Genomic DNA, 23,920 nt, shown 5'->3' on the forward strand with positions numbered 1-23,920 from the left:
CAGTGGTCATGTGGCCAGCATGACTGCACAAAACGCTGTTACCTACCCACCAAAATGGTACCTATTTATCTACTTGCATTTCCATGCTTTCAAACTGCTAGGTTGGCCGAAGCTGGGAGTAGTGATGGGAGCTCACCCCATCATGCAGCACTGGGGCCTCAAATTGCCAACCTTCTTATCTTCCGATCATCAGAAGTGGTGCCTTAATCTCATCCCATATAATAACAATAGTTACTATAGTAATAATAACAATAGTAACAATGACTCTAGTAATGGCTCTATGTTTTTATAGTCCTAAGTAATCCTACATGAGAATATCATTGATTGAACGGTGATAGCAAAGGCAACCTGTCCTGCAGCTCAAAAGAATCACCAATTTCAATGAAATTTGAACTCATGTAGTGAACAATGTTGGGCTGTAATCCTGCAAATAGCTAAAACATAAGAATGATATGTACAGCCAGCCATCACTTGGGCTTCTGCCACACTGCAGAATCAATGCAGTTTCACACCACTTTTCAGAAAACTACAGATCTCAGAATTTCATAGCACTGAGCCATGGCAATTAAAGTATTGTCAAATTGTCACCTCTGCAAAGCCACTGACATGGGATGGAAGAGACATCACCCTGTGCTGTCACTGCAAGAATTACCCACCACAAAGAGATTAGCTTCCATAAGGAGGAAACTGAAATGGACCTCTTGTACAGCTGGTTTGTTTCCATCACTTTTGCAAAGTCCACTTTCAGTAAGAGTAGACAAAATAATATGTGCTACCACTAGTGAAACACTTTTAAAGATGAATTAAATGGAGGAAATACAAATGAATTAGTTAATAAAACAAAGACAGAATTCCACCAAAAAAAAAAAAAAAGAATTATTAATAACCCTCCAACAACTGGCTCATAGCAATACCGCTGTGGTATGTACCTGTCTGTACACGTTCAAATGAGAGAGATACTAAGAGACAAACATGATTGAAAGCAATGACTGAATGGAATGCTGCTGCATAAGCTCCTTGAAGAAGAAGAAGAAGAAGAAAGATAATACTGTAATGTAAAGCTGTATGAGAGGGGTAGATCCTGAAAGAGCATAACTAATTATTCTGGGTTTCTTTCCTCAGTGTGGTGGATGAGCAAAACTGTAATGTTTCCATCTTTTATTAATGGGGAAAAGCACCTCTAAATTTTAATCTAATTAGCTGGGTGAGTCATAACACGAACCTAACATCGAAAACACCCTTCTCTTTTATAACACACACACACCTTGCATAATGCCATCCCAAAGTCCATTGTATTAAATTTCAAAACACAAAGAAGGTAGGAAAAGCAACAAGATGAACAGAGTTATTTGTATGCATGCCTTCAAGTCACTGTCAACTTATGGCAGCCCCATGAATTTCATAGGGTTTTCTTAGGCAAGGAATCTTCAGAGATGGGATTTTTTCCAGTTCCTTCCTCTGAAATTCCCCATACAGACAGGGCAAGATAAAGTTGCTTCAGGTCTCTTTGGAGGTATGGTGTTTAAATGATGCATGCTTCCTAAGAGTCTGGAAGCCATGACAAAGCCATGCTCCAGTCCTAAGGACTGTAGTGTGACTTTGGTGCAGCTTCTGGACTCTTAAGACGCATGCATCATTTAAATAGCATACCTCCAAAGTGACCCGAAGCAGCTTTATTTTGGCCTGTCTGTATGGGGCCATAGCCTACAGCACCTTTGTTGGTGGTCTCCCATCCAAGTGCAAACCATTGCTGAACCCTGATTTGCTACCAAGAACAGAGCATTGGGTTTTAGGATGCACACATGTTCATCTTTATGGTACCATGGGACTTGTTGCTAGTTTTGCGACAAAAGACTAACATGGCAGCTCTTCTGGTATTTGATTAATATTTGATTCATATTTAAACTGTAGCAATCTGTCCCTGGTACTTGCAAGTTATGCTAACAAACGGTAGAATTTTATAAACCACAAACATTCTGTACTGCTCACCACATTGAAATATAAAGATGCCAAGAAGTACATTAAGTACAGATAAGTACTTCAGAGTAAATGATTGATGGCATCACCTTTCAGAGGCCAACTAATGATGATATAACCAGAAACAAGAAAAAAAACTTGTAGCACCTAATGTTAGCCTCAAAGGTGCTAATTGCAAAAGTGTCACAAAATCCCTTTGCATATTGATCCATATTGCTATGTCTTTGAGTTTGAGAAACAGGAAAGTTAGCAAAAAATTGCCACTGTGGTTCATTTTTAAAAAAATGATAATCTAAAAAGAAAAAATAAAATAAAAAGGACAGTACATTAATTATGTTCATCTAGAAAATAGGATGCTTATTCAGTTCTGTTAATTGTATCTTGGATTTAAATTTATGTTATACTGCTGCATTAAAACCTTTCTGGAAAGTAGGTGAAAAAATTCATAATTAATGGGACTGCCAACTATAACTCAAAGAGCCATATATATATATATATATATATATATATATATATATGCATATAGGATAGATATATATATAGCAATTCAATTATTTATAAAATTAAATACACCCATAAAACAAATCAGTAAAGCAGTACACCATTACAAGTCCTTGCAACCAGTTCTCCAAAGACTAGGAGCAGATTGTGGTACTGATCATTAATGGCTAAGACCAAAAATTAGATTAAAGATAAAAAAGAATACTAAAACCAACCATCTTGCCAAAATGCAATGTGAATAATATTCTTGTAAAATTTAAATATAATAATAAAAAATAGATTTGCATTATTCAACCTAATTGACCAGGAGCCAGAAAAACTCTGGACAGAAGCCAGGGACATTGACAGGGAGGGATGCAAAAAGATGGCATCAACAGCCAAAAAAGAAAGAGGAGCCTCAATGTATGATGCATGAAATTCTTCAAGCAGTTAAGGACAGATAAGAAGAAAAGTGAAAGGTGACAGTATTAGACTAAGAACCCTGAATGCAACTGTTTAGCAACTTGTGCACAGGGACAGTGAGAACTATCATAATAGTAAATTCAGAGAAATAGAATATATCAAAAGGATTGTATAAAGTTCCAGGTTCTCTCATCTCTTCACACTTTCCCCTTTTGTTCCCAGCTTACTTCAACTTTGCAAACTAGGAAAATGCAAAAATAGTTTGCATTCAGTTGACTCAACAGGGTGTTGAGAAGGCAAGATTTTGCCTTTCCATGGATGCTCAGGCAAAAGCAAGCTGCTGCAACCTCTCTTAGCTTCTGTGTCCTTCCTCATTGATAACATGTGTGATCTTGACCACTTTCTGATCCTACTTGGCCACAAGTGTCCTGATTTTTATTTGTGAAATCCTGGATGGGATGGAACTGGAATATCCAACTAATTTTACTGAATCAGATCCTTCTGAACTTGAAATGGAACTGGTAAGTAATGTAGAGACCTAATGAGTGAATAACCTTATATTTCAGCAAAAGAAAGTTAAACCATTGATATTAGATATCAGCTTTCTTTAGGTATGCATCCGGAAAAAAAATTGTGTTCTTTCAGGTGTTTTCATTTTGTGTTAAATATAAGCGATATACAGTATATGCTATTTTCATTACATTATTACAAATGCGTTTAAAGTGATTTCCCCATAAGGCTTTGAATGTATTGCAATAGTACATTTAAACCAAATAGGCTAAATCTGATTAATTTATTTAAAGCTCTAGAAAATCCACATTGCTACTGATGTGCTGAATAGCATTATTCAGATACTAAATGCATTACCTCCATAAGACATTCTACTCATTGCAATGGAATAGTCAATGCAGTCTCTATATAAGTATAGTTAGGGTTACAGTCAAGCCTTCCCAGTATACCCAAACACACTTATTGGGTTTATTAACAGAACATAAAATGTGAAAACCTTAAAGCCATGAAAATCCATGTCTGTTAGAGTAAAAGATCAGTGTTGCACACTCTTGTGAAGGTTGCTGAGTCTGAAGTAGAGCTGGTAACATTTCCAAAGCCATTTGATAAACACAGTGACCCAAACTACCTTTATACTGGACTTGTGTTTAATCTATTTACTGGTAATTTTGGTCCACCAGTTTATAATAAATGTAAAGGAGTGGTTGTCAGTGGATTACATAGAGATCCTAACAGTGCCAAATCTCACATCAAAGGGATAGCGCAATACACATGTGGATAAGCAAACTTTTGTTGAAGTTACGTGTACTGTGTGAACCACATAATGTGAGTTGCATAATAAAAGGAAACAGGCAAACAATAGGCTTTATGTCTTTTGTTGATTTTATACCGTTTGTTGATTTTTCAGCCTAGTCTTTAGCTAAGGCCCACACACACTGGAATATTCCACTGTGCAGAATAAGTCCAGGTAAATATGGCACAAGGAAATTATGTGCTGTTCTACTTTCACTTCTAAAATTGTTGCCCTTTCATTAAATTCTCAGTTAAGAAGTGTTTTAGCATTCGTGCTCCCTGTTCTGTATGTTCACAGGTGCCTGGATATCAGCATTCTGATCACTTCTTGTCAGTGGGACACACCCAGCAAAGCTGTTGCAGTACCCAGGCAAAATTAAAATGGAAAACAGTCTTTCAGCTATCCTGACCTCATGTAGTTTAAGCCTTTGTAGGTTGAAAACCAATGTGAAGGTAACACGGCACTGCCAAAATCTTTCACTCCTTTTTACTGTGTGCCACTGCTGCCACCACTTATGTGAAAGTGAGACTCACTTACCCAACTATATTTTTCGGATGGCAACACAATGGGTCTATTTATCCTGCTGCTGCCACCAATATGTGGAGACTACCTCCCTAGCTGCCACCAAATTGCATGACAAGACCCTCAAACTTGGATTCCTCGCTTGAGTGACTCCTACACTTTTCCTTTACCTCTGGGCCACTCTATAGGATGACACTCACTCTTTTGAGTGTTCTGAGCAATAAAAGTATTATTAACCCTTGGTAGCATTTGGCTTATAGTTTCTTAAAATACCTCAAGTGACTACATGTTGAATCAAAACAAAAGAAAAAAATATTTACAAGATACAGTATCTCTCTTCTGGTAGATTCAAAGCTGATATAGTGTTATGTGCTTAAACAGGTACAGTTTCATATATGACTGTTGACTAGACTCAGAACTTTAAAACTTTGTTGCTACTTTATGCTTTCCCCAGCTACACCAATTCACTTTTCACACTTGACTCTTTTTAGGTCAACCTGGGTACTCAGAAACCCTTACCAGTTCCCCACCTTGGCTGTTAAAACCCCTCAGGATCTAATAAACCTCTAACTCAGAGCTCTGTCTCTATCTGAGCCCTATCTATTTCATATAGGCTCCTCTCTTCCTATTTATATTTGCTCCTGGGAGTAGCTCCCACCTTTTCTTGGCTAAGCTCTCATTGGCTTTTGCCAGGCTCACTCTGATTGAATGTTGCCAATGCTCCAATCTGCCTTTTCTCCACAACTGCCATCTTGTATTGAGCCTGGAAGCAAACTGGAAGCCAGTACAATTCTCATGATCTTGTATTATATGGTCTCTAAAACGCACACTTGACACCAGTCTGGCTGCTGCATATTGCACTTGGCTGCAACTTGCAAAGACTTTTCAAGGGTAGCCCCTGTAGACAGTGAAGAAAAGCCAACAAAAAGAAAATAAATTCAGTTGAGATATGATCCTGGAGAAGAGTGCTGAGGATACTGTAGATGGCCAAGAAAACAAACAAATAGCTCATAGAACAGATCAAGCCTGAACTTTCCCTGGGAGCCAAGATGATGAAACTGAGGCTGTCATATTTTGGCCAGATCATGAGAAAGCAAGCCTGATTAGAAAATACAATGCTAGGAAAGGTAGAAGGTAATAGAAAGAGAGGAAGACACTCTGTCAGATGGATAGGCTGTCTGTTAGCCAGCATGGCATAGTGGTTTGAGTATTGGGCTATAACTCTGGAGACCAGGGTTTAATTTCTAGCATGGCTAAGAAACCCACTGGGTGACCTTGGGTATGTCACATGCTCTCAGCCTCCGGGGAAGGCTATAGCAGACATCCCCTGAACAATGATGGTGACCCTATCATGCAGAAATGATATGGTCACCATAAGTCAGAAACAACTGAGAGGCACACAACAACAACATCTATATTATCTACAGCCTTGGCAACACTGAGCAGAATTGTACTACAGGATTCAGGCTGGCTTAAATACTGGATTAAGTATGAAGCATAAGTACAGATAATGGAAAGTTTCCTGTATCATGAGTGAAACTGTCCTGCTCCTTTCATTACTTAACAAATTCCCAGCAGCAGAGGACACACTGGCTTCACTCCTTCATCACATGATAATGGAGCAGTGCCCATATTCCCAACTGGGAAGAAATTCAAAATACACATAAACCCCATCTACATCCAGGAAAGTGTCACTGTCAACTCTTAGAAGTAAAAGCTCTTTGTTTGCATGTAAATTTTTTACTTTCCACACCTTAACTCTTGGAGGTGTCTGGATTGCAGGTCTAGAGTATTTCTGTACTATTTCACCAAAGTGCCTTTAGCTGTTCCTCTTTTGGGGGGGATGTGTGACCAGTGTGTAACTGTAGCATAGCAAGAAGAAAAATTCTTAGATTATTGTAATGTGCTCTATGTGAGGCTATCCTTGAAAAGTGTTCACAAGCTAGTATAAAATGCGCCAGTCAGACTGCTGTCATAAGTGCATATTACAAAGGGACCATGAAACACCAGTTTCACAAGAACTTCACTGGCTTCCAGTTTGCTTCCAAGCAGTAGCGTTCCTGCACTGGATGTTACCTGGTTCTGGGTGGGACTTCAGGGGGTAGGGCTTCCAGGGACAGTGTGCATTCCCTCTTATGTGCAGGGCAAAGGAGGGTTGTGTCGGGGGGGAGCAGCGCACGCAGGGGGTGATGAGTAGTACACACAGGGAGGAGTGGTATGCATGCACATGGAAAGAAACACTTGCATGCGTAGGGACCAAGTGGCATGCTCACCGGAAAGAGCATGGTGTGTGTGTGTGTGTGGGGGGGCTGACTGGGTGTTACCGCCTTCTGGGGTGTCACCCAGTGCGGTCCATACCCCCCCCCCCCGATGCTACTGCTTCCAAGGTCAATTAAAGTTTTTGACCTATCAAGTCTTAAAGTGTCTGGGGTAAGAATATCTGAAAGATTACCTGTCTCCATATGGGCCTGCCTAGAATCTTTAGCAAAGACCCTGTTGTATCCCTCCACACCCTGCGAGGATAGGTTGGTGTGTATATGTGACAGGGATTTCTTTGTAGCAGCCCCAACTGTGGAACTCCCTGCCAAAGGAAGTTGGGCTGGCTCCATCCCCTGTGAGCTGTCATATAACACAATGTGGTTCACAAGGCCTTTGGTTCTTGAAAATTTTCTGCTCTTTTAACTGTCTAGTTTTGTTTTTAAGGTGTGTTTTTGTTTGCTTTAAAAATGTGTTTATCTGTGTATTTCATGTTTTTATATGTTGCACATCATCTCAGGCACCCCGGTGAGAAGTGGCAGACAGTTTTAAACTGAGTGTATATTCTATCCAGTTAAAATTAGGATAAGGATATGGACATGTATATGTATGGATTGTATTAACATGCTTCTTTACATGTTTTGAGTGTTGTATGTATGGTAATTTTATACTTCACCAAATAAACTGCATAAAAATAAATTAATTAAAAATGTGTCTTCAAATGACAAGTACAGAATTAAAAGAATGATTTGAACATTGTTGATAAAAAAAGCTCTTTGTGAATAGCAAAATTGTCATGTTGTGCTACTAAAGCAAACTTCACGTGAAGAATAAACATATTTCTTATACTGCTTTGTGAAGTGTTTCATTTGTTTCACTATATTTATTAGAACATGATCAGATAATTTTTTCAGCTCCAAATACGGTTCTCTGAAGGTCATCTTTAGCTTGGCACTACCTTTACTTCACTTGCCTTCCTCAGTTCCTTTGGCTGGCAGCTCTTTTAGCTGTCACATTCTTGTTTTGCACTGGTTTCCTCGTGTCACGCCAGTATTAAGGTCTAGGAATCCATGCCAGCTGATTGCCCATTAAGCACTTCTTTTAACTGCACTCCTTCTACTTCTGTAGTTGGTTAGAAAACAATAAAAAGTTATTTATCCAGAACATCTACATTTAGTGGTCCTGGTCAGAGTATGTTTCACACAAGTGGGGAAAGTACACAGTGATTTTTCAAAGGGTTAATTCAAGATTACAGTGTCAAAAAAGAACACTGCAGAGTAGTGTTATTCAGCTCAAAGCAGTATTGTCTGCTGGTCCCTGGTGAGTTTCCGGGGGGAGGAATACAATTGTAGCCAATGGGTACACATATGACACTGGCTCCTGGCAAACAAGGGGGGAAAAATTGCCGGTCCTCCACTTCTGATAGCTTTACAGTAAAAGCACTGTTGTAGTGCAACTGTTTCAAGCCACTTTTAAAATACTTTACAATAATCAGATATGTTAAGTGCTCCTTGAAAAAGAAACCTGGATTTCTAATTTCTAATAATCTAAGAAAGTAACAAGTCACCCATTTCCCATACAGGCTTCTCTAATGAAGAAAGCTGAGGCTGGGGAGAAACAGGGATGAGATTTTGTGTGAAATTATCCACTTTAGTGTGGTACTGAATTCTTGGGTTGAATTCAGATTTCCGCTGTGCCTTAATTTTAAATGTGTATTAAACTTACTTCCTAAACTATTGTTTTGCACTTAAGTCCAACTGGTAAACCTCACAGTTCTCAGGGCTTGAAGTCCATACACCCCTACCCAGAATTTGGAAGTTACTTTTTTGGATTACAACTCCCAGAATCCCTTTGCCAGTATTGCCAGCTGGCTGTTGGTTCCCATGAAGAAGTCTATGGTAACCAGAAAATATCTATATGGATTTAATTTACTAGTGGTGAACAAGGTTTTTTTTAAAAAAATTATTTTAAACATGCAGCCTATTGTCCTGGAGGTAGAAAAGGCAAGCCTTTCATCCAAATTTAATAGAAAAATAAACCCTTGTGCAAACTTATCCCATGATCTCTGCAATGGCAACAAAGCACAGTATTTCAAGAAAAGAGAAGCACCCTCTTTTGTTCATACTTGCAAAGACAGTGCTTGCTTCTTCTAGCACTATGACTGTAGGCTTATGTTGCAGGCTGCCATTGACTGAGTCTTTACCAAGGCAAATAAGGCTTAATGAACTACATTGAGCTACATATGTCATAAGCATGTGTTTATAGTTTTACCTTACGGTGATGCATAGAAACATTCACTATATGGATCAGGATATACAGAAACGTCTTATTTCTTTGGGGCTTAACTGGTGGCAAGAGTGTCCCACATGTTTTCTGACCATTGTTACTTGGTAAGCAGTTCTGATGTTAATTGGGATCAAGTCATCGTCAACTTATGATGAGTCTATGTAGTGGGTTGAGTGTTGGACTACAACTCTGGAGACCAGGGTTTGAATCCCAGTGCAGCCATAAAACCCATGGGGTGACCTTGGGCAAGTCACATGCTCTCAGCCTCATGGGAAGGCAATGGCAAACCTCCTCTGAACAAATTTTGCCAAGAAAGTCCCATGATAGGTTTGCCTTAGGGTCACCATAGGTTGAAAATGACTTGAAGGCACACAACAACAACTACAAACGAGAAACCTTCAAGAGATTGTTTTTACTTGCCCTTGCTCAGGTCTTGCAAACTCAGGGCTGTGGCTTCCTTGACTGAGTCCATTTATCTGGAATGTGGTCTTCCTTTTTTCCTACTGCCTTCTACCTTACCAAACATTATTGTATTTTCTAGTGAGACCTGACTTCTCATGATAAGTCCAAAGTATGACAGTCTCAGCTTTAGTCACCTTGGTGTCCGGGGAGAGCTGAGGCCCAATTTGCTCTAGGACCCATTTATATAACTCTCTATTTAAGAACTCTTCTCCAGCACATTTCAAATGAGTTGATTCTCCTCCTGTCAGCTTTCTTCACCGCCTGGCTTTCACAACCACACATAGAAATCCAAAATGCTATGGCAGGGACAATCCTGACTTGGGTATTGAGAAATACCTCTTGTTAGGTACTGGGATTTAAGTCTGGCAATCTACTAACACTCTTGTGATGTACAGGGTGTCTGAAAATTACCTTTACAGTTTCAATTCTATTCAGGCCTGCTCCAGTCTTGCAAGCTCAGGGCTCCGGCTTCCTTGACTGAATCCATCTGTAATGCAATTTCATTTCTATATTCAATTTCAATTCTATAGAGATTCAATTCTACACAGAAATGAAACTGTATAGTTTTTGTACACTAGGCAAAAATTGAATACCCCAAGGCTGAGCGAGGTTTTGAACTCATGATTTCTAAATCCAGCACTTATGGCACTACTTCATCTTGGCTCTGTAAGACCTTGGTTACTCTAAATAGGCCCACTGCAGCTATTGAACTGGGATTTGTGTCTTGCAGCCCACATATTTTGGTGAGTTTGGCAGCTAATACTCATTCCTATTTGCTAGCCCATGTTTGTTGTTGTTCTTGTATGTCTTCAAGTTGTTTCTGACTTATGGTGACCCTAAGGAGAACTAACTAAGGCTCTCCTAACTAAGGAGTTCATTACACAGGACAAATCCTGTGCAGAAAATAGATTTAAAATGAAAACAACCCACTTTAAAAATGAAAACAACCCACATGACATTTGGGGTTAACCCAGAAAGAAAGTAGAAAACTCCTGCAAATGCAGGTTGCTTTTCAGATGATATTTGCGTGAAAGAAAATAACCCGAATGGAAAGCCGACAAAACCTGCTCCTTTTTACTTTTGGGAAATTCTGAAAGTAGAAAGGAGTGCTGTTGGCTTTCTGTTTGGGTAAATTTTCACGCCGTTTCTCTTTCCGCCAACGTGTCTGAAAAACAACCTGCATTTGTGGGCGTTTTGTGGATTTTAAAATCCCTTTTCTGCATGGGATTTGCCTCTGTGTGATAAACCCCTAAGGAAATCAATGCATTGGAGCTGTGGGGCTGGAGAAGAGCGCTGGGGATACTGTGGACGGCCAAAGAGGCAACACAATGGGGCCTGGAGCAGATCAAGCCAGAACTCTCCTTGGAAGCCAAGGGGATAAAGTTGAGGCTGTTGTACTTTGGCCACAAAATAAGAAGGCCGGACTCAATGGAAAAGCCAGTGATGCCAGGAAAGGTAGGAAGAAGGCAGTAGAAAGAGAGGTAGGCCATAGGCCAGGTGGATAGTCTCGGTCAGGGAGACCATGGGCCTGCAGGACCTGAGCGGAGGGAACACAGTGGTCTTGAAGACCTCTCCTTCACAAGGCCGACTTCGAGGTCAACTCCAGGGCAGCTAAGAAGAACAAAAGGCTGCCTCTCCTGGGGTTTCTTGGCACTTTTCTTCAGAGGGGGTTTGCATTGCCATCCCCTGAGGAGGCTGAGAGAGTGTGACTTGCCCAAGCTCACCCCCCCCACACCCTTGGGTTTCCATGGCTGAGAAGGGATTCACCTCCTTCCCTCCAGAGTGGCCCCATGAGCCCTCTCTCTCCAGGGGTCGCTTGGAGGCACCGGCCCCTCTCCCTCGCCGCCGGCCTTGGCTTTCCTCAGCCTAGGGAGGGGAAGCAGGAGGAGAGGAGCCCCGAGCCCCGGAGGGAACAGCTGCTCCCGCCCTTGGCTGGCCAGAGAAGGGAGAGGAAAGGAAAGAAGGGAAGGGGAAGAAGAGGAGGCGGCAGCCTGAGGCCGCGGGGCAGGTCTTCCTCGTGGGGGAAAAGGGGCCAGAGGCGCTGCTTCGCGCCTTCCCAGCGGGTCAAGCCAGCCTCCCTCGCCCCTCATCAACAGCATAGCCTCCGAAGGAGGGAGGGAGGGAGCTCGGTTTCCCTCTGGCGTCTCCGGCCGGGAAGGCGCCCCCCTTGCTGACACCTTTCTTTCTTTTTCTCTCTCTCTCCTTCCTTCCTTCCTTCTTTCTCTCCCCCTTCCTTTCACTCTCTCTCTCTTCCTTCCTCTCTCTTTTCTTTCCTTCCTTTTTCTCTCTTTTCTTTTTCCTTCCTCTCCCCCTTTCTTTCTTTCGCTCTCTCTCTCTTTCTCTTCCTTACTTTCTCTATTTCCTTCCTTCCTTCCTCTCTCTCTCTCTCTCTGACTCTCGGGTGAAGTTTCCCAACAAGGTGTGGCTTGGAGCCTGGTCCCATCCCTCTGGCCAGCCCCGCCAAGCGCCAGGAAGGAGTGGGGAAGGCGGGCGAGGGAGCGAGCGAGCGAGCGCGGGGCCCGGAGCCAAGGAGCGCCCGCCTGCCTGCCTGCCTGCCTTCGGGGAAGAAGAGGGAGAAGAAGGCGGCCCCTCTCTCGGGGCAGCAGGAGAGCCCTCTGAGCCCCTCTCTCCGCTGCCAGGTGTGGAGGAGGACGAAGGCCAGGAGGAGGCGCCCTCTGCCCTTGGGGGCTCCAGCAGAGGACCAGAAGCCCCCCTCCCGCCCGAGGAGAGGCAGGATGATGGAGGGCCAGGCCCGCCTCCCGCCCCCCGGGTAAGCCCCAGCAGCGCCCTCCTCCCTGCCCCACCGCTGCCCCCTCGGCCTCTTGGAGTTGCTCTGGGGCCCCAGGCCATCCCTGTCTCGCCTTCCTCTTCCTTTCCCAGCAGGACCTGTCCTCCAAAAGGCCCTCCAAGAAGCATGCCTGCTGACATTTCTCATTCTATGGGGCTGCGTGGAGCTTTCCTTGGGCCCTCCATTTCTTTTTTCTTCTGCCCCATCCATGTTCCCCTCGCAAGAGGGGGGGGGTCGCAAAATGGAGGACCAGAGGAAAGGCCCACAAACCCCCTCTAGACTGGGGAGGTCAATCCGGGCTCCTTCTAGCCCTGCTCCAAACGGAGGACCTTTTGGGATTCCTCCTGGAGAGGAGGAGGGGGGGGGGGGGGGGGAAGGGGCCCGGGAAAGGAGGAGCCCCGCTTTGGGGGGGAGGGGGCTTTTTCTTCCCTGCCAGCCCCAGAGGCAGCCAGGGCCCTTTGCCAGCCACGGGCGCCTTGAGCAGCCCCTTCTTTTCCCTCTCTCTGGTCGCCAGAAACCTGTTGGGAGTTTGATGGAGCAGAGCCAGTGTGTGGTGGAGGGCTCTCAGGGTTGGATCCTGGAGACCCGGGTTCGAGTCCCTGCTCGGCCATGGAAACCCCCTTGGGCCAGGCACACTCTCTCAGCCTCAGAAGATGGCACGGGCAAACCGCCCTCTGAAAGAAAACCCCTCAGAAAGGACTTGAAGGCACACAACAACAACAACAACAGCAGCAACCAACGTTTTACAGTACTTGAGTTTCATTGATGGAGGAAAGGGCTGGAGGGGGGAGCTGGAGAGGTTTGCAGGAAAGAAGAGCCTTTCTGCTGAAAGTGGGACAAGTTTCCTTGGTGGGGCCATCCTTTTGCCTTTGGCAGGGCATGCTTTTGGATTCTCCCCAGCTGACCTGGATGCTTTGAATTCCAGTGGAGCAGAGAGCTCAGTTCAAGGGGAAGGGGATTCTGCCCAGCCAAAGTGCTTGTTGTTGTTGTTGTTGTTGTTGTTGTTGTTGTGTGCCCTCAGATCATTTCTGACTTATAGCAACACTAAAGGCAACCCTGGGGTTTTCTTGGCAAGTTTCTTTGGGTGTGTGTGTGTTTGCCATTGCTTTCCTCTGAGGCTGAGAAAGTGTGACTTGCCCAAGGTCACCCAGTGGGTTTGCATGGCCAAGCAGGGATTCAAACCCTAGACTCCAGAGTCGTAGTCCAACACACTGCACTGCACTGGCTCAAGCATCTGTAGTTTTTGTTTGCAAGTGCGGTCTTCCCATTTTTATGCACACTTGCTTGGGACCCAGCATAAACTCCTTTGCACTCTAATGGGGCTTTTAAGTGCGGAGCAAGCATGTAGAAAATCGGGCCGCATGGGTCACTGAGGAGGCATAAAACATGAAACAACAAATGTTTATTTTTGAATTCATTATTTCTTTGGAAGTAAGTCCAACTGGATTCAGTGGTGCTCACTCCTTAGGAGATGTGCATAGAATTTCAGGCTTATTCTGCCAGGTTTTTCTCTTTATGTGTTTTGTAAGCCCTAAAATAATGGGTGCCCACCCTGGTATGAAATGCAATGATTCCCTCCCTCCCTCCCCCTTTAGCAGGGCCAGATGCAAAAAGTATGGGTGGAGGAAATCCATAATTAAAAGTAAAGCGAAGCTACTTTGGAGATGCCCAGGGGAATAATGCACCTTTGCAAACATCCTGTCTAGTTTCTGAAAGGTCAACATGGATTTGGAAAGGCAGGTTAGTTCAGCTCAGTTTTGCAAAGAGATGATTGGGCTGAGGTATTTGAAAGGCAATATTTGGGAACATTTAGGATTCTGCACAAAGTTTGGAAACCTCTGTTAACATGTGTGTGGATGGAAAATGAGACATACAGTCAAGAGGAAATCTGTTTCTCTAACAGGAAAGCATGTGGGATATTTATGGCGGGGAAACTTGTGCTTCTAATAAAGATGGTGTAGTTGTTACATTTGAAAAAACAACCTGCCACCTTACATGCACTTGATCTTTGAACTTGGAGCACATTTGTTACTTCTAGGAAAACAAGCTCATAAGGTCCTGGAGGTGTATATCTGAGTATCATAAAAATGCAGAAAGCAGAGATCAAATTACTTCAGTTGTGAGGGTTTGTAGACAATTCATAGTTTAGGCTATATGCCAGTTAAGTATAGAAATGTTTTTTGTTTTGAATGGGATCCAATGATCTTGACTTCAAGTGTCACTTGAATTGCAGCTCCATTGCATTTATCAGAATACTTGCTGTATTTGATCACTGGGGATACTTGCTCCTCAACCCTCCTCCCCTTCATTGCAACAGTGAGTACTGAGAAGTATAGGGTTGCATTTACTGGACTGTATATGTAGTGCCATTATTATGTGTTCCATACAAGCACACCTGTGCTTGTATTATTAAACTTGGGGGTGAGTACTTAGTTGCTTTACTAAAGCATTTAAACGTAATGCTTTTTATAGAAAAATTCTTTGTACTGTATAGTTGTCCAGAAGTAATTTCTGGTTGTGTTTGGTATGACACGGCATCCAAATAGGCATGCAAAGGCTTACTGCTTTAAAAATTCACCTACAGCAGCAAGGTTGTTGTTGTTGTTGTTGTTGTTGTTGTTGTTGTTGTGTGCCTTCACATCATTTCTAACTTATGACCCTAAAGCAAATCTGTAATGGAGCTGAGAGTGTGACTCATCCAAGGTCACCCAGTGAATTTCTATGGCCGAGTGGGGACTCGAACTCTGATCTCCATAGTCACAGTCCATAGCTCAAACCACTACACCATGGCAAGGTTTCTTCTTCCCAACTGGAAAGCCCACTTAGGGGTTTCTTTGTTGTTGTTCCTTCCAAGTGTCCTGCTGTTTTGCGTTACTGATTCCAGGTTTACTCCTTGCATATGTGAGGCACATCCACTTTACAATGAGGTTGTTCCACCCCTTGTATAACGTGGGAATGGAATGTAGCACTATTTGCATAGGATTTAGGGGTATGCTGCAGAAGGGGGGAAAGCATTTGGGACATGTTTTGATGGCCTGGATAAGTCCTGTGGCTCCAGTCTCATTTACTTCCTCCTCTGAAGAGGCTGTATCTGAAGAGTTAACAAGTGTGCTGATTGTACTCAGTATTTGTGTACACAAAACAAAGAACAGGTAGTTCAGCACATGATAGCCAGACAGTCTGAAAATACTGAATGACAAACTCAGGTGCCAGGCCTTGTTACTTTAACTTCTGAGTCTGAAAAACCAGGGACATTGTAGCTGGGCTATGGAGCTCCTGGGGCCTCCCCCCCCCCCCAACACCACACTAAAAGGCGGCCGCTTTTAGTGTACTGCACTGGAAATAAACTAACCAGTCTTTTGTGTGGTGTTTCTGTGCAGGTGTACTGGGAAGACAAAAGAATTTGTAGGTGGAATGTCTGCGTTTTCTTGTAGAATGTGATTGGATTTTTTTTTTAAAACAACAGGCCAGAACCTGTTCATTTCATATCTTTGTATGTTAATCTATTATTATTTTTTGTAATAGAGGCAGGAAACCTGTTTGGGTTATGAAGTTTCCAAAAGTTTTAATTGTCTAGAAGGAATATTTCTAAGTTGTCTGGATTAGTTGAAGCATTTTGTAGGAAATATGAGAGCCAGAACGAGAAGCTGGAAAGAGGCAGCTGTGTCTGGTTATTGTCAATTGCCCATGCTGAAACACAGTGAGTAGACATTCTGTAATAGGAAAAGAACAAATTAAGTGTTCACATGCTCCCTGCCCTATAATAATAATGGTGATGAGTAAATAAAAATAAGACAATAATACAAAAAGCATGTTCTGTGCCTTGGAGAACAGAACAGAGCCAGTGATTGTAATGAACAGTGTGAATATACAGGATGTGATTGAACAGAACTAGGTGCAGGGAATGATGAAGGTCTGCTTAGATGGTGGACTACCTGTGAACCACATGTAAGATCACTCTGAACATCTCAGGAGGAAGAATAGGAGTATTCATGAAACTGACTGTCATTGAAACTGACTGGTACCTTAATTGTGATACATGTATATTCCCCTCCTTCCTCAGCAATTTGTGCATTCCCTCCCCTCCTGCTTGCCTATTTATTTATTTATTCGTTCATTTTATATCCTGCCTCTCTATTGGCAGCTCGCATAAAATTAAAACACATCTAAAACCTATAAAATAAGCTTTTCTATTAAAAACACTAAAATTAAAGTAGTTCAAAACACATTAAAACACAAAAATACAGTAAAAGGGGAAAAGCCTATCATCACCACCCCTTTAAAATATCCTTTAGCCACAGTAAGTTAAGAACCAGTTATTGTTTTAAATGTGTGCCTTAAAGTTGATTCTGACTTATGGCAGCTTTAAAGCGGACCTATCATAGGGTTTTCCTGGCAAATTTCTTCAAAAGGGACTTGCCATTGCCATCCTCTGAGATTGAAAGAGTGTGATTTGCCTAAGATCACCCAGTGGGTTTCTATGGCTGAACCAGGATTCGAACTCTGGCTGTCCAGTGTCTAGTCCTTTCTATTTATCTAGTAGGGTTTTTGCCTGCAGGTAGACAGGGGGTCAACTGAGCCTCCTCTGGGAAGGAATTCCACAACTAGGAAGGCTTTCTTCCTTGTCCTCACTAAATGCACCTGTGGTGGTTTCTGAATAGGCAGAAAATCTTCCCATGAAGATCTTAAAAGTCAGATAGTCTCAGAGAAGGAGATACAGTCTTTCAGATAGTCTGGCCCCTGGTTGTGTAAGGCTTTAAGATCATAACCAGTACTTTGAATTATGACTGTAAACAGACTGGTTGCCAATGAACTTGCTGCATGCAACATGAGAGTTATGTGTTCCTGTAACCAGTCCTGGTCAGCAGACTGCCTGCAGCATTTGGACATGCAATTTCAGAACTGCTTCTAAAGGCAGTCCCACATAGAGTATATTACAGTAATCCAAATGAGCTATAATCAAGGCATGTGCATTTAGCTAGATCTGCCACTTCCAGGAATGATGCAGCTGGCTCCCTAGTTTTAGCTGTACAAATGCACTCCTGGCAATTGCCAAAACCTGAGCATCAAGGCACAGATCAAACTACAAACCCCAGGGTTCCATAGAATGGAACCACAAGACATGGAATAATAAAGCAATAATTATGTAGTGTGAATGAGCCCCTGTTTTTCCACAGTCTCATTCATCTTATTATTTCAGATTATATTTTGGGCTCAGAAGGTACGCCTATAATTTAACCTATTAGGTTACAGCCTAATTTAAAACATTCCTTTTCTTGATTTTTGCTGCATCATATGTAAATGGCTAAATGAATTTCATCCAACTTGGTGTTTGGGGTGTTTTGACTTAATGTACAGGTTATGCAGTATTCATGAAATTCACAGGGTGGTGTTGGTGTGCTGGGGGTCTTTTTATTTTCTTTTGCACACATTACTGTGTTTGGTAGTCAACTGGGATGGAGACAGAAGTGCCCCCAAGGAGAACTTAAATGGATGTACAGCAAGAGCAATGTCTGAGCAGTGAAAATGGTAATGATAATTTATTAATAAATTAGGCAGTCATTGTAATAATTTCTTTTATAGATACTTATACTGTACAAACATTGTTGCTTATAATGTGACCCAGTGGCAGCCACAGTACATTTAGACCTACTGAGGTGTGTTGTGTTTCAGGCTTTGGGGGATGTGGGGGGGGGGGGAGTGCAATTCCAGGCTCCAAGTTCACAAGGTAGAGATGACGAAAAATGTCTGTAAAACTATGAAGAGTCACTGCTTGTCTATGTAACCATCTGTGTGGTTTACGGCATCCCTCTTCATGAAATTCTGATAAATGTGAAGAGGATGAACTCTCAAAGGTGTGTTTAATGTTTGTAATTGCAACATTATGGGCTTATCATTCCTTGCCTCCAGCCTTTTTTTCTGCAGTTGTAGAATACAGATTCAGTCTCCCTTATCTGGAATTCTGAAATCCAAAATGTTCCAATATCCAAAGTTGTGTGTGTGTGGCTGGCTGGCTGGCTGGCTAGCTGGCTGAAATAGTGATATTTTTCTTTCTGATGGTTCAGGGTAAACAAACTTTGTTTCATGCACAAAATTATTTTTAAAATTTTGTGTATAAAATTATCTTCAAGCTATGTGTATAAGGTGTATATGAAACATAAATGAATTTATCTCATTTTGTATATGCAAATATTCCAAAATCTGAAGAAAAAAAAAGAATCCCAAAATGCAAAATACTTCTGGTCCCAAGCATTTTGGGTAAGGGACACTCAACCTGAACTGGCCAATTACGTTTTGCCATGATATGAGGGCCACATGAATAGAGGCAAAATCAATGGAGACATTGCTTCATGGAAGGCTGCAACCCAGTGGTAGAGCACATCCATTTCATGCAGAAAGTCCTTATGTGAAGTGCCAGCATCACTGGGTAGGTCTGAGAAAGACTCCTATTCCAAGCCCTACTGGAACTGCTGTCAAGTTAGTGAGTTAGATGGGCCAGTACTGTATACTAGTAGAAGGTAGCTTCATATGTTGTGTACAAACAGGAGAATAGATATTGACTGAGGAAAAAGCCCTGGCTTTTTCAGTGGGTGCATGTGGTGGTGCAACTTGCGCTGATTGAAAAGAATGGGGCTTAAGTTTTTTTTGCTATCTGCTGTTGGGGAGGGGGGGATGGATCCCCTGCAGATAGCAAGGGCACACTGTATGGTGCTTTTGTGTCCTTTAGGTCGAATACATTCAGTCCCTTACATTACTACTTTTAGGGTTATTCCCTTACATAGGTTTATGTGGATGAAGTCAGAAAATCCTCATTGGTCCAAAACACACTGCAGAAATAATCCAGTTTGAGACCAGTTTAAGTGCCCTTGCTCAGTGCTAAGGAATCCTGGGAATTGTAGTTTATTGTGGCACCAGAGCTCTCTAACAGAGAAGGCTAAATGTCTCACAAAACTACAGTTCCCAGAATTTCCTAGCATTGAGCCAGGGCAGTTAAAAGAGTATCAAACGGGATTATTTCTGCGTTGTGTTTTGGACCATTTAGCATAATTGTTGATTTTATTAATTAACAATGTTCTCCCTCCCTCCCTCCCTCCCTCCCTCCCTTCTTAGAAATAGTGATACATTCCTTCCTATAAAAATTGTTGAAATAGATGTAATTGAAAATTTGTAAGCTTATTGCCTTCAGTTCAATGTTACTTTTCCATTTGTTTGTGGCTGTCATGCATGTACAAGCTTTCAAGTTGCCTGTCAGCTTACAGTGACCTCATGGATTTCAGAGGTTGTTTTGCCAGTTCCTTTCTTTGAAATATAACCTACAACATCTCATTTTTCATTGGCGGTCTCCCATCCAAGTACTAATCAGGACTGACTCTGCATAGCTTTGAAGATCAGACAGGATCTGATGTATTTAGGGTGTTTAGTGTATTTAGGCCTGCTGCTGTCAAAGTGACTGGAAAAACAACAACACTGTGGTTCCAAAAGAATATCACCAGTATGTAAAATCAAGTGATTCAGCACTGTTGACTGGTTAAGTCATAAGTAAGCAATGGAAGTTTTTTCCCCTGGACTCTTGTCAAGCTACTGGTATTTATCTTAGCCACAGTTTTACTGTTTTGTTTTGTATTTTGGGGGGGGGGGCAGTGAGTATGTGTGTGTAGGAATTTGATGAGTAAATTTGATCCACTGAAACATTTTTTGCAACACAGCACTTCCCATGACTTCTTATCTGAATGAGGTTATTGGAAAGATTGTGTAATCTCCCAAAAGGACAGTGTTTGTATTAGTAATTTCCTCAGTGAATGAATAAATAACCCAATAAAAAATAAATACAGCTTTTAAATCCCTCACTGGTGGAAAGCAGTTAACTTGAAATAAAATAAGGATATGCATAAAAAAAGAATCTACTAAGGCTGCAGTTACGGTAAGTTATGGAGGAGAGCAATAGTATTGTATCTTCACTTGCTCTGCATTTGCTGAACCAAAATGCGTGACATGCTGTCACTGTATTGTGAGTTTCAGCATTTCTTGCCATTTATCTCTTCTCTGGTGCATGAGAGAAGGATCTGAGACAGTAGAGAAATCAAATCACACAGTTCAGTTTACTGGATAGTACTGGCTTACCTAAATACTGTACCCTAAAGACACCAGATCATATGATCATGGAAGCTAAGTTGGTTAGCTAGCCCTGGTTAGTACTTAGATGGGAGATTGCCAACAAATAACAGGTACTGGAGGCTACATTTCAGAGGAAGGAGTTGACAGACCCACCTCTGACTATTCCATGTCTAATAAAACTCTATGAAATTTATGTGTTTGGTATGATAGGTTACTGGAAAGCACATACATACACACACTGATAAGAGAAGAGAGGGGGAAGTGGCATAGGGGTGCCATTGTAGAGGCAGCCATGTGTTCTACATTACATCTAACATCACTATTATGTTGATGGAACACCTTCACAGTACAGCTGATCTTGTTTCACAGCAGTTCTGAACCACACCATAAGGATGTATTAATTGAAACAGTGTGGTGTAGTGGTTTTAGTGTTGAACTATGTCTCTGGAGACCAGGGTTTGATTCCCAGCTCGGCCATGAAACCCACTGGGTGACCTTGAGTAAGGATACTGTCTTAACCTCAGGGGAAAGTGATGGCAAACCTCCTCTGATCAAATCTTGCCAAGGAATCCCCATAATAGGTTTGCTTTAAGGTTACCATAAATTGGAAATATCTTGAAAGCACACAACAAATGAACAGGTTCTAGGAGTGGGCTTGGAAGTATGTGTGAATTTAGAAAATAAATTTGTGTTGTACTTGAAATATTGCCTCACCAACAATAGGAAGAAAACGTGTCTTTTGTGTCATTAATTCATTGAGCTTCACTTTATATGTTTGCATATCTGTATGGAGGTGCTGCCATCTATTAGATTTCACAGTTCAGATAAAGTTTCCCAGGGTCCTCTTCATCATTTTAGAGACCATTATTTCCTTATAGCCTTATTATTATCCAGTGAAAACAGATGGTATTAAAGAGGTGATCACAGACAGGAAAGCACGCTTAGTTAAATATAAAGTGGGTGTGGGTATGTAAGAGCTGTAATGTAATGTAAGAAAATGCTGCTGAGAACATTGGCAGAGCTTGGATGGAAGATTATGTGGCCCTTATTTAAGGAACTCCCATTGAAATCTTGCCAAAGCCTGAGCATCTTTTGGAAGACTTGGCATTTGAGCTGACTTTTGTAGCTCAAGCATTTTGCCAGTGTAGCTCAAGCAGTTAATTTTTTTGGCAGGGAGATAGAATTTCATTCTGCTATCCTAAGTATTTGGTTGGGGGGAATTGCTTATTTTACTGAGCTTTTAAGATGGGCAGCTTGGAAATACAATTCAGTGCTATGATGATCATAAAAAAGCAAACACAAAAGGATACTTCGAAGATTTCTGAAACTTACATGAGCTTTGGCCTGTCTCATGAAACAGAGAGTTTTACTCCTGTGAGACAGCTGCTAGGAATATTTTTCTTGGTGTCCTTTCTGCTTGAATGTTGCCCAGAAAATCAGTCCTGTTCTGTAAACTGGGGTGTATGACACTGAAAGTCAGGGAAGTGGTTGAAGTGTTGGGTTCCCTTCTGGCCCAAGATTGGTGGGTCCTACAAACCATAATAACTGGTGTTCTATAAACCCCAATAAACCATAAAGCCAACTGACCCATCACACAGGGGCATTGTTATGAGAAAAATAAAAGTGACAGAATCTTTATTTTACCATGAATATTTAGAAAGAAGGACAGCATTAAAATGTAATGATAGTAAATATTAAAGTATCAAAAAACCTGGTATAGAAGTGTATAATACTGTAAAATGCACTGCTTGGCCCAAAGGTGAAAGAGAAAAAAGGGATATAATATGACTCTCATATCCATGGGAGACATGTTCCTGGAATTATCTTGGAAATATCAAACTGCAGTTAATCGTGAACCCTATTGAAATGAATGGCCTCCACAGGAAACATACCATAGAATCATGCTGGAGGTCCTAGAAAATATCGAGAGAGAACATATATTTTTGGACACTGGTACGTGAAACATGGGCCTGCAGATACAGAATTCACATTGTACTGCAAAATGAAAACATTTTCCTGAGGTGGGATCACAATTGCCAAGTTAGCGGTGGTGAACCTTTGGCCCTCCAGATGTTGATGGAACACTATAAACTAGGCTAGCTATGGCTTGGTTGGGATTAGAGTTTAGCAACATCTAGGAGGCTACTAGTTCCTGAGTCCTGATTTAAGATGAATGCCAAGAGTCTTTTAAAAAGAATTAGCTCTTAGCTCTTGACATTCCTCCCCTCCAAATAATACTATCTTGACTCTTCAAAAGCATGCTGCTATGCATAAGAAACACACTGTAATGTTTGCATATTCTCTGTGAACATTGCTCTGCTGAAATTAACTAATTGTTCAAAGTGGGGCATTTCAAAATCTAATATAGTGTTTTCTTCCCTTCAATTTTATGGGGGTGCTGACATGATCCCAAGCAGAAAATGCCATTGGTAGTACCACTTACTAGTTCTGAACTTAAGCTAGTGCCAGCAAGTCCTATAATGCAGCACTGTTGTGATTCTTTTCAGTCTTGCTGTGCCCAGGCCTTGCCAGTAATCATCATAGCATGTTTGAAATATCTTCAGTGTTGCTGATGTAGCCTTTCACCACCGGAGAGTGTTGCTGTGGGAAACAGATCAAGGGAGATCTAGGGGGTTGGGGAATTTTTTCAGTGAAGTTTAAAAGTGTGTGGGAGGATAATGTGTACATATGGAGGGAATGGATGGATCAGTTAAGAACTTTGCCCAAGATGGATGGATAATGCACTATTAGAAGCTGAAACAAAGATAGGGATTGTGTGTGATTGGAGATTTTTGCATGGGGAAAAGTGACGGGAGCATAGTGGGATGCTACCGTCACTATCGCACAATTGTCATGTAAAGTCACGATAATTGCATCATTATTTTGTGAATAAAGAGGAATTCTAGCGCCACTTTTCATGCATGGGAAAATTGAAGATCTGTTTGAGGGAAAGAGGGAGACAGAGTGCAAGCATGATCTGAAATAGGATAATCTAATCACTTTATTTTATATTAGCTGAAGTCATAAATGCTTGGGAACCAGCCTTCTACTCCTCAGAAAGTCCTTTCCAATTTTCCTGCCTGTTTATAACCTTGGGAATATTAGCAATAGTGTCTTAGCCCTATTCTTTTCCCTGCCTCAGGAGTCTTAGGCACCTGCTCTTATTTTCTAGCTGCATTCTACTTGGCATCACCTTGCTCTGTACTTGATGCTGCAAAACTATTGTACTGCTTTTTGAGAAGTGTGTCCATTCTGTGGAATCCTGGAATATGTAGTTTAAGAAGGTATTTTTATGTTGCTACTAGAGC

General features: G+C 41.9%; 1 protein-coding gene and 1 long non-coding RNA gene across 3 annotated transcripts in view; one reads left to right on the plus strand and one right to left on the minus strand.

The window, feature by feature from the left end:
- Positions 1-7,892: 7,892 nt before the first annotated feature.
- On the minus strand, positions 7,893-12,163 carry LOC121927542. Its single transcript, XR_006103267.1, has 3 exons — positions 12,060-12,163; positions 10,121-10,196; positions 7,893-8,083 (listed from the first exon to the last, which is right to left on the minus strand). It is a non-coding gene; the product is annotated as an uncharacterized LOC121927542 (long non-coding RNA).
- Positions 12,164-12,287: 124 nt separating this feature from the next.
- The window catches only part of COBLL1 (cordon-bleu WH2 repeat protein like 1), a 115,627-nt gene continuing 103,994 nt past the window's right edge, over positions 12,288-23,920 (plus strand). For both annotated transcript variants that reach the window (XM_042461205.1, XM_042461223.1), the window contains exon 1: positions 12,288-12,479. In XM_042461205.1, the coding sequence (XP_042317139.1) occupies positions 12,445-12,479 (35 nt within the window). In that variant the 5' untranslated portion in view covers positions 12,288-12,444. The remainder of the gene's footprint in view (positions 12,480-23,920) is intronic.

This window comes from Sceloporus undulatus, chromosome 1, assembly GCF_019175285.1.
Source record: "Sceloporus undulatus isolate JIND9_A2432 ecotype Alabama chromosome 1, SceUnd_v1.1, whole genome shotgun sequence".
NCBI lineage: Eukaryota > Metazoa > Chordata > Lepidosauria > Squamata > Phrynosomatidae > Sceloporus > Sceloporus undulatus.